Source organism: Geotrypetes seraphini, chromosome 5 (genome assembly GCF_902459505.1).
Source record: "Geotrypetes seraphini chromosome 5, aGeoSer1.1, whole genome shotgun sequence".
Lineage (NCBI taxonomy): Eukaryota > Metazoa > Chordata > Amphibia > Gymnophiona > Dermophiidae > Geotrypetes > Geotrypetes seraphini.
In genome coordinates, this window is record NC_047088.1 from 6,002,275 (window position 1) to 6,019,709 (window position 17,435).

The 17,435-nt window shown below is 47.1% G+C and overlaps 1 protein-coding gene across 3 annotated transcripts in view; it reads right to left on the reverse strand.

Moving 5' to 3' along the window:
• Positions 1-17,435, reverse strand: part of KIF4A (kinesin family member 4A) — a 303,471-nt gene that overhangs the window by 203,001 nt on the left and 83,035 nt on the right. For all 3 annotated transcript variants that reach the window (XM_033944715.1, XM_033944716.1, XM_033944717.1), the window contains exon 9: positions 1,278-1,453. In XM_033944715.1, the coding sequence (XP_033800606.1) occupies positions 1,278-1,453 (176 nt within the window). The remainder of the gene's footprint in view (positions 1-1,277; positions 1,454-17,435) is intronic.

Below are 17,435 nucleotides of genomic sequence, written 5' to 3' on the forward strand. Positions count from 1 at the left end.
AGTTAATAGCACAGATCCTAGTACTACAGACCCTTCAAGCATTCCACTTACTGAACATTCGGTCCTACTGTATTTTTAGTCTTTTAGCAAGGTTAAGATTGCTAAAAGATATGGCCTATTATGAGTCTTGTGATAGGAGCTTCATTAGGTGACTGAAAGTACCTTTGCTAAACCTCTAAATTTTAATTTTGGTAAACTGCTTTAAGGGTGGTACATCAAATACTAATTAACAATTTCCAAAACTCATTCATGAGGCTCTTTTTCAAATGCCTTCTGAAAATCCAAATTCATTATACCAGTGCTCTTCAATGTGTGGCCCCAGAGCAGCATGTGGCTCCCCAAAGTCTTTCATTGCAGTTGGCTGAAATGCTCTTCAAATCCTGTAAATACATTTATTTCAATCTTGTCCGCTTGATATAGTAATTGTAAACAATCTCTTAAAGATGTTATTTGGGCATCATCTATGGAATTTGCTAATACACTTCCCCCTCCGTATTCGCGGGGGTTCAGGGCAGAGCCGGCCCACGAATATGAAAAAAACACAAATAATATTCGGGCCAGTTCTGCCCCTAACCCCTGCTTCCCCTCCCTTAAGCCTTACCTGGTGGTCTAGCGGGTTTTCAGGCAGGAGCGATCTTCCCACTCTCCTGCCCCGTGCAGATCGCTCACAGGAAATGACTGCCTTGAGCTCCTGTAGTCTCGAGCCATTTCCTGTGAACGATCTGCATGGGACAGGAGTGTAGGAAGATCGGTCCTGCCCCAAAAACCTGCTGGCTCACCGGGTAAGGCTTAAGGGGGGGGGTTTACAGGGCTTAAAATAGTCCAAAAAATGAAAGTGATTTGAAAGTGATATTTTTCATTTAAAACCGTGAATAAGCGAATCCTTAGATACAGAATTCGCAAATACGGAGGGGGAAGTGTACTGACAAACACAAATAAAAGTAAGTTTTTAAAATATATCCTTGAAGTTTTGTAAAATCAATCTTAGTATTAACTTTTAATGCTCAGTCAGAACAAACACATCCAAGCGGTTTACAAAATTAGTACACATAAGCTTGAAATCTTTGAGGCCCTCCGAGCTCTCTCATATTCACACTGCAGCTCTTTACATGAAAAAGGTTGGAGACCAAGGCATTAAACCAGACAGCTCAGTTATGAACTTGTTTACACTTTCAGAAAAACGCCACCCAGTAAGGTAAAAACTTGTTTTATTCTTATGTTAAAGTAGACTCTCATTTCCAAGGCATCCATCTGAATGTACATTTCCCTCATCTTACCTGCTGCTTTAGGCGCTGAAGCTCAGCAGCCTGAGGGTCAACGTTGATGATTGGTTTGTTTTTAATTTTCCGTGCTCTGTCAGCATACCGTAACGTATTTAAGGTTTCTTCCATGTTGGAATCAGCAGGGCTGATACACGCTATCATTAGAGTATGGCTGTTTCCACCCAGGGAATCTGAAATATGGTGTGAAGTGGGGGGAGGGAGGGGAGAAAGGACAAAAAACAGCTTACAGGGGATTAACAGGCTACCAGCAAAAAATTAGATACAACAATCTGACAAAAGTAACTTACTTCCTATCATATTAAAGGGAATACACTTCATGCAAATCTTACCACACACAAATTTTCAGCCTGTGAAGAGACCTCATTAAAGTCCAATTCTTAGTGCTATTACTCATATAGGTAGTGGTGCTGAGCATGTGGTTAGCACTGTTGCTATCCTAGTCACCTGGATAGTGACTGGTTTTTGGCTCACCCTCACTGCCTAAACCCAGGCGGTTCAGATTTCTAGCCAGATTATCCAAGAATTGGGAAAATACAGATCAATGATTCCAGCATCCAATAGCTCTTGCAAGGGCTTTTCTTCTTTTTAATTTATAACAAATAATTACAAGTTACACCACTTGTTAATGCAACACAGTGCTTAACACAATATTAAAGCACCAACATTTTTAAAAGAAAAGAAAACTGGGGAAACATAGGCACTTCCTCAGACCATAAGAGAGAGAGGGAGGAACTAAGAAAATAATTTGGGAGAATCATTAAACTATAAAACAACAAAAGCAAATAGCAAAGACAGCTATACCTCAGGCCATTCATTACATTATGTTATTTGTCTTTCTACAGTGTTCACTGTTATTTTCTTGAGGTCCAAAAAAACCTCAGTTGTTCAGGCTCTAAATATTTTATCACACATTTGCATAGATATGCTAAAAGATCATTAGCTCCTAGTTTCTTCGTTTCCTCTCTCATTGCTAGGAATTGCTTTCTTCTCTCCTGGGTAGATTTAGTTACAACCGGATATAACTGTAACCTCTGTCCACAATAATAAGAAGCTGAATTTTTAAAGTATATCCTCATAATAGAATTCAAATCTTGCTCAAAGACGTTTGCAATGAGTGTAGCCCAATTTGAGAGAGGGAGTCCGTTAGAATCTCAGTAATATTATGCAAATCGTTATCACACTGTATATTGTTCCCAGGGCATAAATCCTTAGCTTGATCTCGTTTCAGCCTTCTCAGATTTGGTAGCAGGCAAATAAGCTTTATTTATCGGGGGAATAGCTTAAGTTTTCCATGAGATATTTTTTTTGAAGACTTCTACAGGTGACAAGGGGCAATTAAGAACTCAGATTTAAACTAGAGAATGACACAGTGGTTGTTACCCGCGGGTAGCCCACCAAAACGGGGAGAGAAAAATTAGTGGTCACTGGGGGGATGGGAACAAGGCCATTCACCGCCCCTTGGAGCGGTGAATGGTCTTGTCTCCACAGTGAAGCCAGCATGGATCGCACGGTCCAGCATCTCCACCCGATCGCCACATCCTACGTCCCTCCACCTCACCTTAGGTGCACAGCAACTTGGGCTGCCGGTATGGCACTGCTCCGTCATTGATGTACAGAGTGACTTTGCTGCCTGTCTGCTACTGCTTCATCTCTGGATCTAGTTTGGCTTTTGCCCCCTGTTGGACGTATGAGCAGCTTCATCTGCCTATCAAGCACTGCTCCGTCTCCAGATGTATAGGGTGGCTTAGGTGCCTGCCGAATCCGACTTTAATTCTTCTCCCAGCTTTAAATAAGCCACGCATGCGCGGCTACTTGAATTGTTGAATCTCCTCCGCTGACGCAACCAGAAACAGGATGTTGGGTCAGAGGAGAAGATTCAACAGCTCAAGCAGCTGCGCGCATGGCTTATTGAAAGCATGCAGCTGGGAGAAGAATTAAAGTTGGACTCGGCAGGCACCTAAGGTGAGCTGGAGGGAGGGAGATGGCAGGATGCGGCAATCGGGCAGGAGGGGGCTTCTGCACCGTGCGATCCATGATCATGCATGTTCCCTCACACTAGGAAGGAGTGGACAGTAGTCGCGTGGACGGGGCAGGCACAGTGGTTGCGGTGACAGGGACAAACTTTTTCCCCCGTGTCATTCTCTAATTTAAACGTCTATTATAATTCTCAATTTGCTTTTAGCCGCTGCCAATCCCCAACAAAGAAGCTTAGTCTGCTAGGTATGCGGACACACATTATAAAGTCCCAATAAACAACCTTATAGAGTAAAAGTTAGAAGAATTTGCAGCAGCTGAGACAAACCACCCACCACCTTTTTCCAAAAGGGTTTCAATACTGTACACTCCCACCAAATATGCAAAAATGTACCAGTCTCCAGCCCCCCACAGCGCCAACAGATATCCGAAGCCCCAGGGTACATCTTATGCAAACGTGCAGGGGTAAAGTACCACCTAGTGAACACTTTGTATGCATTTTCCTGAATAAGGACACAGGAAGATGCCTTACCCACTTCAATGCAAACCTGGGCCCACTCCTTAAAATATACCCCAAATCCGTTTCCCACACCCTCACTTCAGTGTCGGGCAACATGGTAGAAACAATTATAAAAAAATAAAATTGTGGAACACGTAGACAAGTATGATTTAATGAGACGGAGCCAGCATGGGTTCAGCTGAGGGAGATCTTGCTTCACAAATTTGCTTGACTTTTTTGAAGGTGTGAATAAACATGTGGATAAAGGTGAGTCGGTCGATATAGTATATCTAGATTTTCAGAAAGCTTTGACAAAGATCCTCATGAGAGGCTCCTGAGAAAATTAAAGAGTCATGGCATAGGAGACAAAGTTCAGTTGTGGATTAAGAACTGGTTATCACAGAAAAAAAGAGGGTAGGGTTAAATTGGTTAAATTTATTGTTTATAAATACAGAATAATATATTGTATTTACAGTGATACATGAAAGGAATTCAAGTGTATGTTTTATGTGATCTTTTTAAATTTCTATGTTACACTTGTTGATATATGAAAATGAATAAAAAATTTAAAACAGAAAGCTTTTGATAAAGTTCTTCACGAGAGGCTACTGAGAAAATTAAAGTGTCATGGGGTAGGTGGCAAAGTTCAGTTGTGGATTAGGAATTGGTTATCGGGTAGAAAAGAGGGTAGGGTTAAATGAACATTTTTCTCGATGGAGGAGAGTAAACAGTGGAGTGCTGCAGGGGTCTGTACTGGGACCGGTGCTATTTAACTTATGTATAAATGATCTGGAAATTGGAACGACAAGTGAGGTGATTAAATTTGCAGATGACATTAACCTGTTCAAAGTTGTTAAAACGTATGCAGATTGTGAAAAATTGCAGGCGGACCTTAGGAAACTGGAAGATTAGGCGTCCAAATGGCAGATGAAATTTAATGTGGACAAAGGCAAAGTGATGCACACTGGGAATAACCTGAATCACAATTACCGAATGCTAGGGTCCACCTTGGGGATTAACACCCAAGAAAAGGATCTGGGTGTCATCGTAGACAATAAGATGAAATCTTCCGCCCATAGAAACATAGAAAAATGACGGCAGATAAGGGCCATATAGCCCATCAAGTCTACCCACACTATTTACCCACCCTCTTAGGTCTTCTGACCTCTTAAGTATAATTGTAATTATACTGTCACTCTACTGACCCGCTCATTGTAATTATACTGTCACTCTACTGACCCGCTCATTCAAGTCCTAGTGACCCTATCCTTGGCATGACCTCGTAGGGATCCCACATGGGTATCCCATTTGTTCTTGAAGTCTGGGATGCTGCGTGCCTCGACCACCTGCACCTGCACCTGCCCAATGTGTAGTGGCGGCCAAAAAAGCAAATAGGATGGTTAAGAAGACTAAGAATGTTATCATGCCCCTGTATCGCTCTATGGTTTGACCTCATCTGGAGTATTGCGTTCAGTTCTGGTCTCCTTATCTCAAGAAAGATATAGTGGCATTGGAAAAGGTTCAAAGAAGAGCAACCAAGATGGTAAAGGGGATGGAACTCCTATCGTATGAGGAAAGACTAAAACGCTTAGGGCTCTTCAGCTTGGAAAAGAGAAGGCTGAGGAAGATAGGATTGAAGTCTATAAAATCCTGAGTGGAGTAGAACTGGTACAAGTGGATCAATTTTTCACTCTGTCAAAAATTACAAAGATTGGGGACATTCAATGAAGATAAAGGGAAATACTTTTAAAACTAATTGGAGGAAATTTTTTTTCACTCAGAGAAAAGTTAAGCTCTAGAACGCATTGCCAGAGCATGTGGGAAGAGCAGAAAGAATAGCTGGTTTGGACAAGTTCCTGGAGGAAAAGTCTTATAGTCTGTTATTGAGAAAGACATGAGGGAAGCCACTGCTTGCCCTGTATCATAGAAACAGAGTTTAACGGCAGAAAAGGGCCGGCGGCTCAACAAGTCTGCCCACACAATAACCCTCCCTCCCACAAGTCTACTCAAGACGAACCCTCCCTCCTTGAGGTATCCATCTTTTAAGTACAACCCTGTGGTACCCCCACCTGTTTGTCCCATCGACGCTTGAAGTCAAGCACGCTACTGGCCTCAACCACCTGGCAAGGAAGACCATTCCATTGATCGATCACCTGTTCGGTGAAGAAATATTTCCTGGTGTCGCCATGAAATCTTCCTCCTTTAAAGTTTTAACAGATGCCCTCGTGTCGCTGTGGGACCCTTCAGAAAAAAAGATTTCTTCCTCCACTTCAATGCGACCCGTGATGTATTTGAATGTTTCTATCATGTCCCCCCCCCTTTACGCTCCTTGAGAGAATTTAAGCGCAGTCTGGTTAGACGTTCTTCGTATGGGATATCTTTAAGTCCTGAGACCATCCTAGTGGCCATTCTTTGGATCGACTCCATTCTCTTCACATCCTTTTGGTAATGTAGCCTCCAAAACTGGACACAGTACTCCAGGTGAGGTCTCACCAGGGATCTATATAATGGTAGTATGACATCATGCTTTCGGCTGATGAAGTTCCTTCTGATGCAACCCAGCATTTGTCTAGCCTTTGCTGAAGCTTTCTCCACCCGACTGGCAGCTTTTTTGTCTTCTCGGATGAGAACTCCCAAGTCCCTTTCTGCAGTAGTTCTTGTATCGGTAGCATGGAATATTGCTGCTCCTTGGGATTTGGCCAGGTAATAGTGACCTGGATTGGCCACCGTGAGAACGGGCTACTGGGCTTGATGGATCATTGGTCTGACCCAGTAAGGCTATTCTTATGTTCTTAAAGCCCAAAGTGTGGCCCACAAACATTCCAAGTGTTTGGTAGACAAATTTGGGAGTAAGCCAAATAATCTCCCTGGGGAAGAGTACAACTCTTTTGGAAGTCCTCAAAAGACACCAGGATTCCCCCTATTCAGAACATCTCTACAAGTAAACAAACCAGACTGCTCCCACCTCTTCAACGTGTGGCTCTCTCGTCCCATAGGAAACAATGGTTCATCTCATATGGAGCATAGGGTAGATAGGATCAATCCCCACCCCATCACCGATGTGTAGCATATCAAAGCCTCAAAAGATGTCTCAAAAATGGATTCAGCTGCACCCCCCCTCCCAACAACACGCTCTGACGAGGACAACGAAAGCCAAAACCGCAGAGGACCCACAAAATGTTGCTCCAGGTGAACTCCCAATTTAGTCTCTGCTATCTCCCCAGTCCAGCAAGAACCACAACTACGCCACCCTATAGTACCAAAACAAATTGGGCAGGGCCCTACTCCTACTCGACCGAGCAGACCACAACCCTCGCCGAGAGAGACGCAGAGACCTCCATTGCAGAATAAATTTTTTTTTTTTTTAATTCTTTATTCATTTTTACATATTACAACAAGTGTATAAGAAAAATAATTCAAACTTATAAATATACACTTGATTAACTTTCACATATCATTAAAAATATAACTTTTCAGCCAATACCAATATTCTATAATATTTTGAATATTATGAACTATTCCTAGTATCTAAACAATTGATATCAAGTCAGAAAACCCTCCCAACCCCTCCCTCCCCTTACAAAAGTTCCATTCCCAATATATCAAAAACAGTTAAATACTCTTATACATTATAGGATTTAATATTTATTACCCACCCACACCCCTCCATGTCAAATATCTTACTTTGGGAAAATGTTATTATGCATTACAAAAATCTGTTAATGGTCCCCAAATCTTCTGAAATTTACCAAAATAACCTCTTTGTGTTGCTATTGTGCGCTCCATTTTATATATATGACACACAGAATTCCACAGAAACTGTAATTTAATCTGCTATGATTTTTCCAATTGAATGTAATCTGTTGAATGGCAACTCCAGTCAATATAAATAAAAGTTTGTTATTATTTGACAAAATCTGACTCTTCGCTCTCATTGACATGCCAAATAAAATAGTATCATATGTCAAGGCTACCGGATTCTCTAACATCCTATTGATTTGAGGCCAAATTGATTTCCAAAATACTAATATAAATGGACAATAGAATAAAAGGTGATCTAATGTCCCAGCCTCAAGATGAGTGCCAACATCTATTAGACTTAGAGCTATCTAGTTTTTGTAAACGAAGAGGGGTCCAAAAAGCTCTATACAAAAGAAAGAACCAAGTTTGTCTCATAGATGCAGACACTGTACATCTCATCCTCCAAGACCAAATTCGTGGCCATTTGAGATTAATTTGATGCTTAATCTCAATGCTCCAAATGTCCCGAAGACCAGAATAAAAAGCAAAGCATGTAATTGTCACAGGACCGAAGAAGGGATAGGAATCGGTAAAGTTTTTAACAGAAAGAGTAAACGGGGCAGAACATTCATTTTTATAACCGTTATTCTTCCCCACCAAGACAACCATAACCCGTGCCACCGCTGGATATCTCCCCGAATATTGAATGAAACAACTTGTAAAATGAATTTGTGTAACAATCAAGCCCTGGGGACCTCCCTGTGAACTTTATCTACATTTAATGAAAAGGCATCAACTTTAGAAACCAGTACCTCAAGATCCAATCTCTTCATAGCTTCAAGTAGAGTCTCCAAAGTTATTGCTAACACTACTGCTGGATTCCCAGCCTTCCCGATGTCCTCTTCTGTCTGCAACTTCTTCGGTGCAGACGCTGCCTCCAGAGCTACCTCCAGGGTCTCCTCCTCCACACACCTAGGGCTTGACTCCGGGCTATGCTCCTTCGCTGGACACAGCAGAGCATTGAAAATTGGGGGAGACAAAGATCTCCCGTTCTGTCAGGTCGAGGGCTCCCACTCTTGACCCCGATATGTAACTCAACCCCAGACATTCGGCCCTAAGGAACAGTTTGTTGGAGCGGGGTCGACTAGTGAACCAGCACCATGGCTCTCACAGACCCCTTCCTCTTTGTATGTGGCATTTCCTCTCAAACAAGAAAAGAAAAAAAAAGACAGCTAGAAAAGTCCAAAAAGGTAAGCCACTTGAAGAAATGTGAAGAAGCACAGATGCCATCAAGCACTGTCAGCCATCTTAGTTCCCTGGAAAATGTACATGGCAAGTGCTTTCTAACATATTCTATGTCACCTGGTGCCAACCATCTTGATCTCTCCCCGAAAGGGTATGGGATGTTCTACTTCTTTTTTTTTATTTTATTTATCATTTTAAAATTATTTATCAAGTATAAACTTGTACAGAAAGTAAAATTTAAGTTGAGGATATACAACCATATACATCAAATTTAAATCAAGAATATAAAAAAAAAAATACATATCCATATTTTCCAATTAGAATCAAGAACTACATTAAATTACTTAAATTTTAAACTTAAGTCCACAATTAGAGGATCTAGATGTAACAAGGGCGATTTAATAACAAACAAAAAAAAATCTAGAAGAATGCTACAACTGATCTAAGCTGAACTCAAGGTTCCCCACCGCCAAAAAAAAAAACAAAAAACAAAAAAAGTCTATATCTAGGGCTAGGTCTTATCTTTTTCTTTTTCCAGGCGAGACAATGACAGAAAGGCCGTCAGCTGGAGAGGTTCAAAGAAAACATATTTCTGAGAATAATAATACACTATACATTTGCATGGATGACGTAAATAAAAAGTTGCCCCTAAGGCCAACACCCCCAGCTTTAATAATAGAAATTCTTCACGACGTGTCTGGGTGTCTCTGGCAAGATCTGGATTCATTTGTATCTGCATTTCTAGGAATTGTTTCTGTTTATTTTTAAAGAAAAGTCTCAATAATCAGTTTTTGTCAGGGGCCAAAGCCACTTTTAATACCGTGTTTCCCCGATGGTAAGACACTGTCTTATTTTTTTTGGAAGGCCAAAATATGCTCTAGGGCTTATTTTCGGGGGGATGCCTTATTTACCCTTTCATGTCCCCTCTGTATCTCTATCCTTATTCAGTAGGTCCTGCTTACCCTTTCTCTTCTTTGTGTCACTATCTCCATTTTCAGCTTTCCCCCCCTTTTCCTTTGTTACTGCACCCTGTAGCTAGAATCTTTCCACCCTCCCTCCACTCCGGCCCAGCCCAGTATGAAATATTTCCTTTTGTTTCCCTCCCCTCTCTTTCTCTCTCTCTTCTCCTCCCTCACCCACGAGTCCTGCATCTGGCCCTCTCCCTTCTACCTGCACCTGGCAACACCCCCCTGCTCCGCGGCTCTCTTCAGCAACTTGTCAGCAGCGGTGATCAAGACAAGCTACCGACATCGAGGCCTTCCCTCTACGAGTCCCGCCTTTGTGGAAAAAGGAAGTTGAAACAAGCGGGACTCGCAGAGGGTAGGCCCCGACGTCAGAAGCTTGTGTCGATCGCTGCTGCTGAGTTGCCGAAGAGAGCCGCGGAGCAGGGGATGTGGCCGGAAGCAGGTAGAAGGGAGAGGGAGATAGGAAGGCTGTAGATCTCCGGAGCATGACACCGACCCCGGCCAGGATGATTTCTTTTTCAGGCGTGCATCTTACAAGTCCGGCGTCGCGGCGGGAAATAGCCATGCTGAGCAGTGAGCTCAGCACTACACAGATGAAAGCCTTGTTTGCTGATTGGTCCGGCGGCACGGCCGCCGGACCAATCAGCAAGCAAGGCTTTCATCTGTGTATGTGCTGAGCTCACTGCTCAGCATGGCTATTTCCCGCCGCGACGCCGGACTTGTAAGTTGCATGCCTGCGTGACACACTACCGGAGCCACGGCAAAGGTGGAAAAGAGCCGCATGCGGCTCTGGAGCCGCGGGTTGCCGACCCCCGCGGTAGATGGAGGGACCACACGGAGTCACCCACCGTACCACCCGATTCGGGTAAGCGCAGGTATCGGTGGGTGGCTTATTTGCGGGGGGGGGTGCCTTATTTTACAATTTTTTCTAAAAAGGGGGGGCTGTCTTATTTGATGGCCCTGCCTTATCATCGGGGAAACACGGTAGTAAAGTTTCACTATTTGAGAATTCCAGTAAAGTGGACATATCCAAGTTTTCCTGCATAACCTCTTGTTGTTGTTTCCATTGATTATTAGGAAGATAATAAACTTGTGTATCATTTCTTCAGACAATCCCAAAATTTCCAACATATATCTTTTCAGCATCTCCCGAGGAGTAATCATTAAGACCTTAGGAAAATTCACCAATCTTAGATTATTACCACGGGAAAAGTTTTCCAAAGACTCCAACTTCCTCCTAAGATTAGTGTTATCTTTAGTGTTTCATCGATTTGTTTGGTCTTAAATGACTCTTGGTTAATGCTTACAAACTCTTTTTTAAGCTCTGTTGTTTCCAACTTCAAATCTTAAATATCCTTATCATGAACTTTTTTATTTTTTATTTTTATTCATTTTTCATATAACAAGCGTATCATAAAAATTCATACAATTGCATTAAGTATACACTTGTATTTCCATAACTTACTGTAAATACAACATATCATTATATAGTCCTTACTATAATTTTAGACATCATATAATATTTAATAATTATATCAACTATTATTCAATTATAATCCCTTTCCCTCCCCTTATTTTGATAGTTGCATACAATATAACAAATATGGAGAAATTAGGTTCTTACCTGCTAATTTACTTTCTTTTAGCTTCTCCAGACCAGTAGAGGTTAACTTTACGAATGGGTATATATCTAATCATGACCAGCAGGTGGAGACTGAAAACAAAACTTTGGGACAGTATATCCTAGCCCCTCCTCTCTATTTCCCTCAGTCTGCCGAATAGCCAAGCAGAACCAAGAACTGGAAAACAACAGAGAGAAAAAACAATACTCCGAAAGGAGTAACAAATAACATACCCAAAATGCTGTTGGAAAATGCAGAGGAGAAATTCCCGAAGGAAGAATGTCCCCACAGCTCGCCAGCTAAGCCAGCCGAGCCACAGACGCTGTTCTTCAATTCTCCCCGGCCCTAGAAAAATACTAGAACCCGCAGCAAAAACCAAAAACTGCCCGCGCAACAGCCCGAACAACAACAACAACAGACAGGGTGGGGACCTCTACTGGTCTGGAGAAGCTAAAAGAAAGTAAATTAGCAGGTAAGAACCTAATTTCTCCTTCTTTAGCACTCTCCAGACCAGTAGAGGTTAACTTTACGAATGGGACGTACCAAAGCAGTCCCTCTCACGGGCGGGACCCCCGAAGGGCCGATACCAGTACACGCTCACCGAACACCGCGTCCCGACGCGCCTGCACATCAACCCGATAATGACGAACAAAGGAATGCAAGGAAGACCAAATCGCAGCCTTACAAATATCCACTGGAGGCACGAGCGATGACTCAGCCCAAGAAGCCGCCTGACCCCAAGTGGAATGAGCCTTGAGAAACTCCGGAACAGGCTGCTGTTTCAGAAGATAAGCGGAAGCAATCGTCTCCTTGATCCAGCGCGCAATAGTAGCCTTAGAAGCGCCAGCTCCCCGACGAGGACCCGCCAGGAGGACAAAGAGATGATCGGACTTCCGGAATTCCTGGGTCCGCTGCACATAAGAGCGAAGGACCCGACCGACATCCAACTTGAGCAGCTGCCGTTGCTCAGAAGAGCCCTCCCGACCACCCAAGACCGGGAGAACCACCGATTGATTGACATGAAAAGGAGAAACAACCTTCGGCAGAAAGGAAGGAACAGGCCGCAAGACGACCCGCTCCCTAGAAAACTCCAAGAAGGGAGCCCTACAAGAGAAAGCCTGCAGCTCAGAAACACGCCTAGCAGAAGTAATGGCCACCAAAAAGACCGCCTTCAAAGTAAGGTCCTTCAAAGAACAGTCGTCCAAGGGCTCGAAAGGCGGACGCACCAAAACAGAGAGAACCAGATTAAGATCCCAAGAGGGAACCGAGGGCCGTAGGGGAGGCCTAAGCAACTTGGCCGCCCGCAAAAACCGAATCACATCAGGAAGAGCCGATAAACGCTGACCTGACACCAACCCTCGAAAAGCCGACAGGGCCGCAAGATGAACCCGGAGAGAAGACCAAGCCAGGCCTCTATCCAGGCCATCCTGCAAGAACTCCAGAATGTTAGGCAGAGAAGCGCGAAAAGAGGTCACTCCCCGCGCCCGACACCATTCCTCAAAGAGACGCCAAACCCGCACATAAGCCCGAGAGGTAGAAAGCCTCCGGGACCCCAACAGTGTAGAGATCACCTTGTCTGAATATCCCTTCTTGCTAAGGCGACCCCTTTCAAGAGCCACGCCGTAAGACAGAAGGGAGACGGGTCGAACATGGGAATGGGACCCTGCACCAGAAGGTTGTCCGAGAGAGGCAGAGGAAGAGGATCCGCTACCAGGTGCCTCACCAGATCCGCATACCACGGACGGCGAGGCCAATCCGGCGCCACCAGCACCACCAAACCCGGATGGTGAACAATGCGAAGAAGCACTCTGCCCACCAGCGGCCAAGGAGGGAACACATACAACAGCCCCTCCGTTGGCCACTGCTGGACCAGAGCATCCAGACCCTCGGCCAGACCGTCCCTGCGACGACTGAAGAAGCGGGGCACTTTGGCGTTGCCACCCGTGGCCATCAGGTCCATCAGGGGCTGCCCCCAAGCCTGCACTATCAACTGAAACGCCTCGGCGCCGAGACACCACTCTCCTGGATCTAGGAAGTGACGACTGAGGAAGTCTGCCTGAACATTTTCTACTCCGGCTATATGAGAGGCCGAGAGGTCCAGCAGATGGGATTCCGCCCAAACCATGAGCAGAGCCGCCTCCTGCGCCACCTGAGTGCTCTTGGTGCCCCCCTGACGATTGACATAAGCCACCGCCGTGGCATTGTCCGACAGCACTCTGACCGACTTGCCCAGCAACAGGGAGTGGAAAGCCAACAGCGCCAGACGGACCGCTCTGGTCTCCAACACGTTGATCGACCAGGCGGCCTCCTCCGCGGACCAGGTGCCCTGAGCTGAGTGACCCAAACACTGAGCCCCCCAACCCAGGAGACTCGCATCCGTCAGGAGCATCGTCCACTGCGGGAGATCCAGACCCACCCCCTGAACTAGGTGAGGGGTCTGGAGCCACCAACGCAGACTGCAGCGCGCCAAGCCTCGCAGGGGAACCGGAACATCCATCCCGTGCCTCTGGGGAGACCACCTCCGGAGCAGAGCATACTGGAGAGGACGCATGTGGGCCCGCGCCCACCTCACCACGTCCAGGGACGCCGCCATCGACCCCAAGACCTGGAGGAAATCTCACGCCCGAGGACACCGGGACGCCAAAAGCAGGCGAATCTGAGATTGCAATTTGCTCACCCGGCCCTCTGGGAGGAAGACCTTCCCCAAGGAGGTGTCGAACAGCACCCCTAGGTACTCCAGACGCTGAGCCGGGACCAACCGACTCTTGGAAAGGTTGACCACCCAGCCCAGCAACCGGAGAAACTCCACCACCCGAGCAGTAACCCGGGAGCTTTCCTGCAACGACTTTGCCCGAATTAACCAGTCGTCCAGGTAGGGGTGTACCAGGATGCCCTCCGACCGCAAGGCTGCCGCGACGACCACCATCACCTTGGTGAACGTCCGAGGAGCCGTGGCCAGCCCAAAGGGAAGCGCACAGAACTGAAAGTGCCGACCCAAGATCGCAAAGCGCAGGAAACGCTGATGAGAGGCCCGAATGGGAACATGCAAGTAGGCCTCCGTCAGATCGAGAGAAGTGAGAAACTCCCCCGGCTGAACCGCCAGAATGACCGACCGCAGAGTTTCCATACGGAAAGAGGGAATCTTGAGAGCCCTGTTGACCCCTTTTAAATCGAGGATGGGCCGAAAGGTCCCCTCCTTTTTGGGCACCACAAAGTAAATGGAGTACCTGCCCGTGCCCCACTCCGGAGGGGGCACCGGAACAACTGCCCTGAGATCTAGCAAGCGCTGAAGGGTCTGGCGAAAAGCCTGCGTCTTCCCCGGAGTCTGACACGGAGAAGCGAGGAAAAAATCCGGCAGAGAGCGGGCGAACTCCAGGGCATAACCGTCCCGCACCACCTCCAGGACCCACTGATCGGACGTGATCTCGGCCCATTTGGGGAAAAATTCGCGCAGCCGAGCCCCCACCGGAACCAAAGGGGGCGCCGGCAAGGCGTCATTGTGCAGGACGGGAAGCGGGGGAACCGGCGGAGGGATTCCCTGCCCCCCGACGGGCCCCCCGAAAGGGCTGCATGCGCTGGAAGAACCGACCCCGGGAAAATCCCGGAGATTGGAAAGAAGCAGCCCCACGCCCAGGGCGATACTTGCGAAAATCCCGCAAACGCCCCCGGGCCGCACCCCCCCGAGACGCCGGGCGGGCACGGTCCTCCGGCAGACGGGGAACTTTCGAGTCCGACAGAGTCTGAATCAACTTATCCAAGTCCTCTCCAAACAAAAACGACCCCCGAAAGGGAAATTTAGTAAGCTTAGCTTTGGACGCAGCATCCGCCGCCCAAGCGCGCAGCCACAACACCCGCCTTGCGGCCACGCCAAAAGCCATAGACTTAGCCGATATCCGCACCAAGTCATATAGAGCATCTGAGAGGAATGAGGCCGCCATCTCAATCTTCGCAACCTCCTGATCCACCAGAGACCAGTCGTCAGACTCTCGATCCAAGACCCGCTCCGCCCACCGAAACACGGCGCGAGCGACCAGTCCCCCACAAATAGCCGCCTGGACCCCAAAGGCAGAGACCTGAAAATTTTGCTTAAGGATGCTCTCCAATTTGCGCTCCTCAGGGTCCCGCAAGGCAGAACCGCCCTCAACAGGCACGGTATGCCGCTTGGAAATTGCCGAGACCACCGCATCCACGACTGGCGAAGCTAACGTAGCCCGATCCCCTTCAGGAATGGGATACAGGCGAGCCATGCTGCGCGCCAGCCGAAACGGCGTCTCCGGCGTTTTCCACTGCTCCAGAATAATATCCCGAATATCCTGATGCATAGGAAAAGAGCGGGAAACGGAACGGATCCCCCGTAACAGGGGGTCCCCCACACGCGGAGTCTCCGGCGGCGCGTCCTCAAAACGCAAAACCGAAGAAACCTGTTGAATAAGGTCAGGCAGCTCATCTTTCTGAAAAAGGCGCACCACGGACGCCTCGTCACTGGAGAACGGGAAATCCGACAACCCGCCGCCAGCTTCCGTCCCCTCCAGAGAGTCCTGGAACTCCTCAGAAGGGTCCAGGTCCTCCTCCAGACCGACCCGTTCCTCCGACCACAAATTCTCGTCCCACGACACCCGCGGACGCTTGGACAAGGGAGGCGGCGGAGGGGACGTCACGCCAGACGAAAGAGGCAAAGCCGCAGGGAGCGCGGAGGAAAACCCACCCCCCGAAACCCCCTGGGCGCAACCGGGACCCCCAGCCGCCTGAAAATAGGCTCTGCATAAAGAAAAGAAAAATTCAGGAGAAAAACCCCCCGAGGGTCCCAAGGGACTCCCTGCCACAGCAGGGGACCCAGCAGAACCTTGCCCCTGCATAGTCAAAACAGGGGGAAGGTCACCTGAGGTGGAAGACAAAATGGAGGGGCCAGACAGAGAAGATGGCGGTTTTCCCGCCAAAAAAGCTCCCTCCATAGCCTGAAGCGGCTGAGAAACCTGAATAGTCTCAGCCGCTAAAGCAGGCAAGCCGGCATCAGCTGTCAAAAAATCAGCTGAGAGGGAATCCTCTAAAACCCGACCGTCGGCGGTTTGGGGAATCCCTCCGTGGGCGGACGGAGAAGACCGGGCTTCCCCACCGTTCCCTGCCGACTCGCGAGGCACCATCGGCGGGGAGCTCTGGGCGCCTGCAGCCGCTGCCGACGGAGCTCCTCCACCGCACCGGCCTGAACACCGCTTGCACAGGCCGGCCGCGAGTGCCTCGCGTCTGGAGCACAATGAGCACTTTTTCCCTTTAGAAGTGCTCATTGCTCCATACGCGACCTAGCTGCAAAAAAGTGCCGGTTAGTTGAAAAAATACAGTAAAATACAGTTTTCTTAAAGGGATACAACCCTCCAGACCAGCACTACCTCAGGATTTTTTTTTTTTTTTTTTTACAGAACAGACTCCACAGGCTCTCGAAGCAATATGCCTTGCTTGATTTAGGGGGCAAGGCTTACTGCTGAGGCTCCTCTAAAAAAATGTGGGAAGGTGGAGGAAGTGGGGGGAGGGACCCCGCTCGTGACCCGCCGGGTTTGACACCCCCGAGGTCGGACGAACCCCCAAACAGAGTCCGTCCAAGCTCCGTCCGGCTAAAAACAGGGACAATAAACCCCCTAAACAAATTCCAACAGCCCTACCAAGGGAGATGGGTACAGATCACTCAACACCTGCTGGAGACTGAAAGAAGACTGAGGGAAATAGAGAGGAGGGGCTAGGATATACTGTCCCAAAGTTTTGTTTTCAGTCTCCACCTGCTGGTCATGATTAGATATATACCCATTCGTAAAGTTAACCTCTACTGGTCTGGAGAGTGCTAAAGAATATGATAATTTATTTATATATGAACTTTTATTTTCTCTTCTATTTGATTTAGTTGAGGTTTCATCAAATTGGGAATATTAGCAACCAGGTCCCAGATAGCTTCTAGTGTTAACTCACTCACGGAGTCTTTGAAGATGAAAAGAGTGATCTGCAAACGCTTCTCCTGTTGATGGTTCTCCCTGTTGAACACTCTCCTTGATCTGTGCGTTCCTCTCTGGTGTTGACTCCTCAGTTTCTACATACAGACTCTCTTGCAAATGTAGAGTCT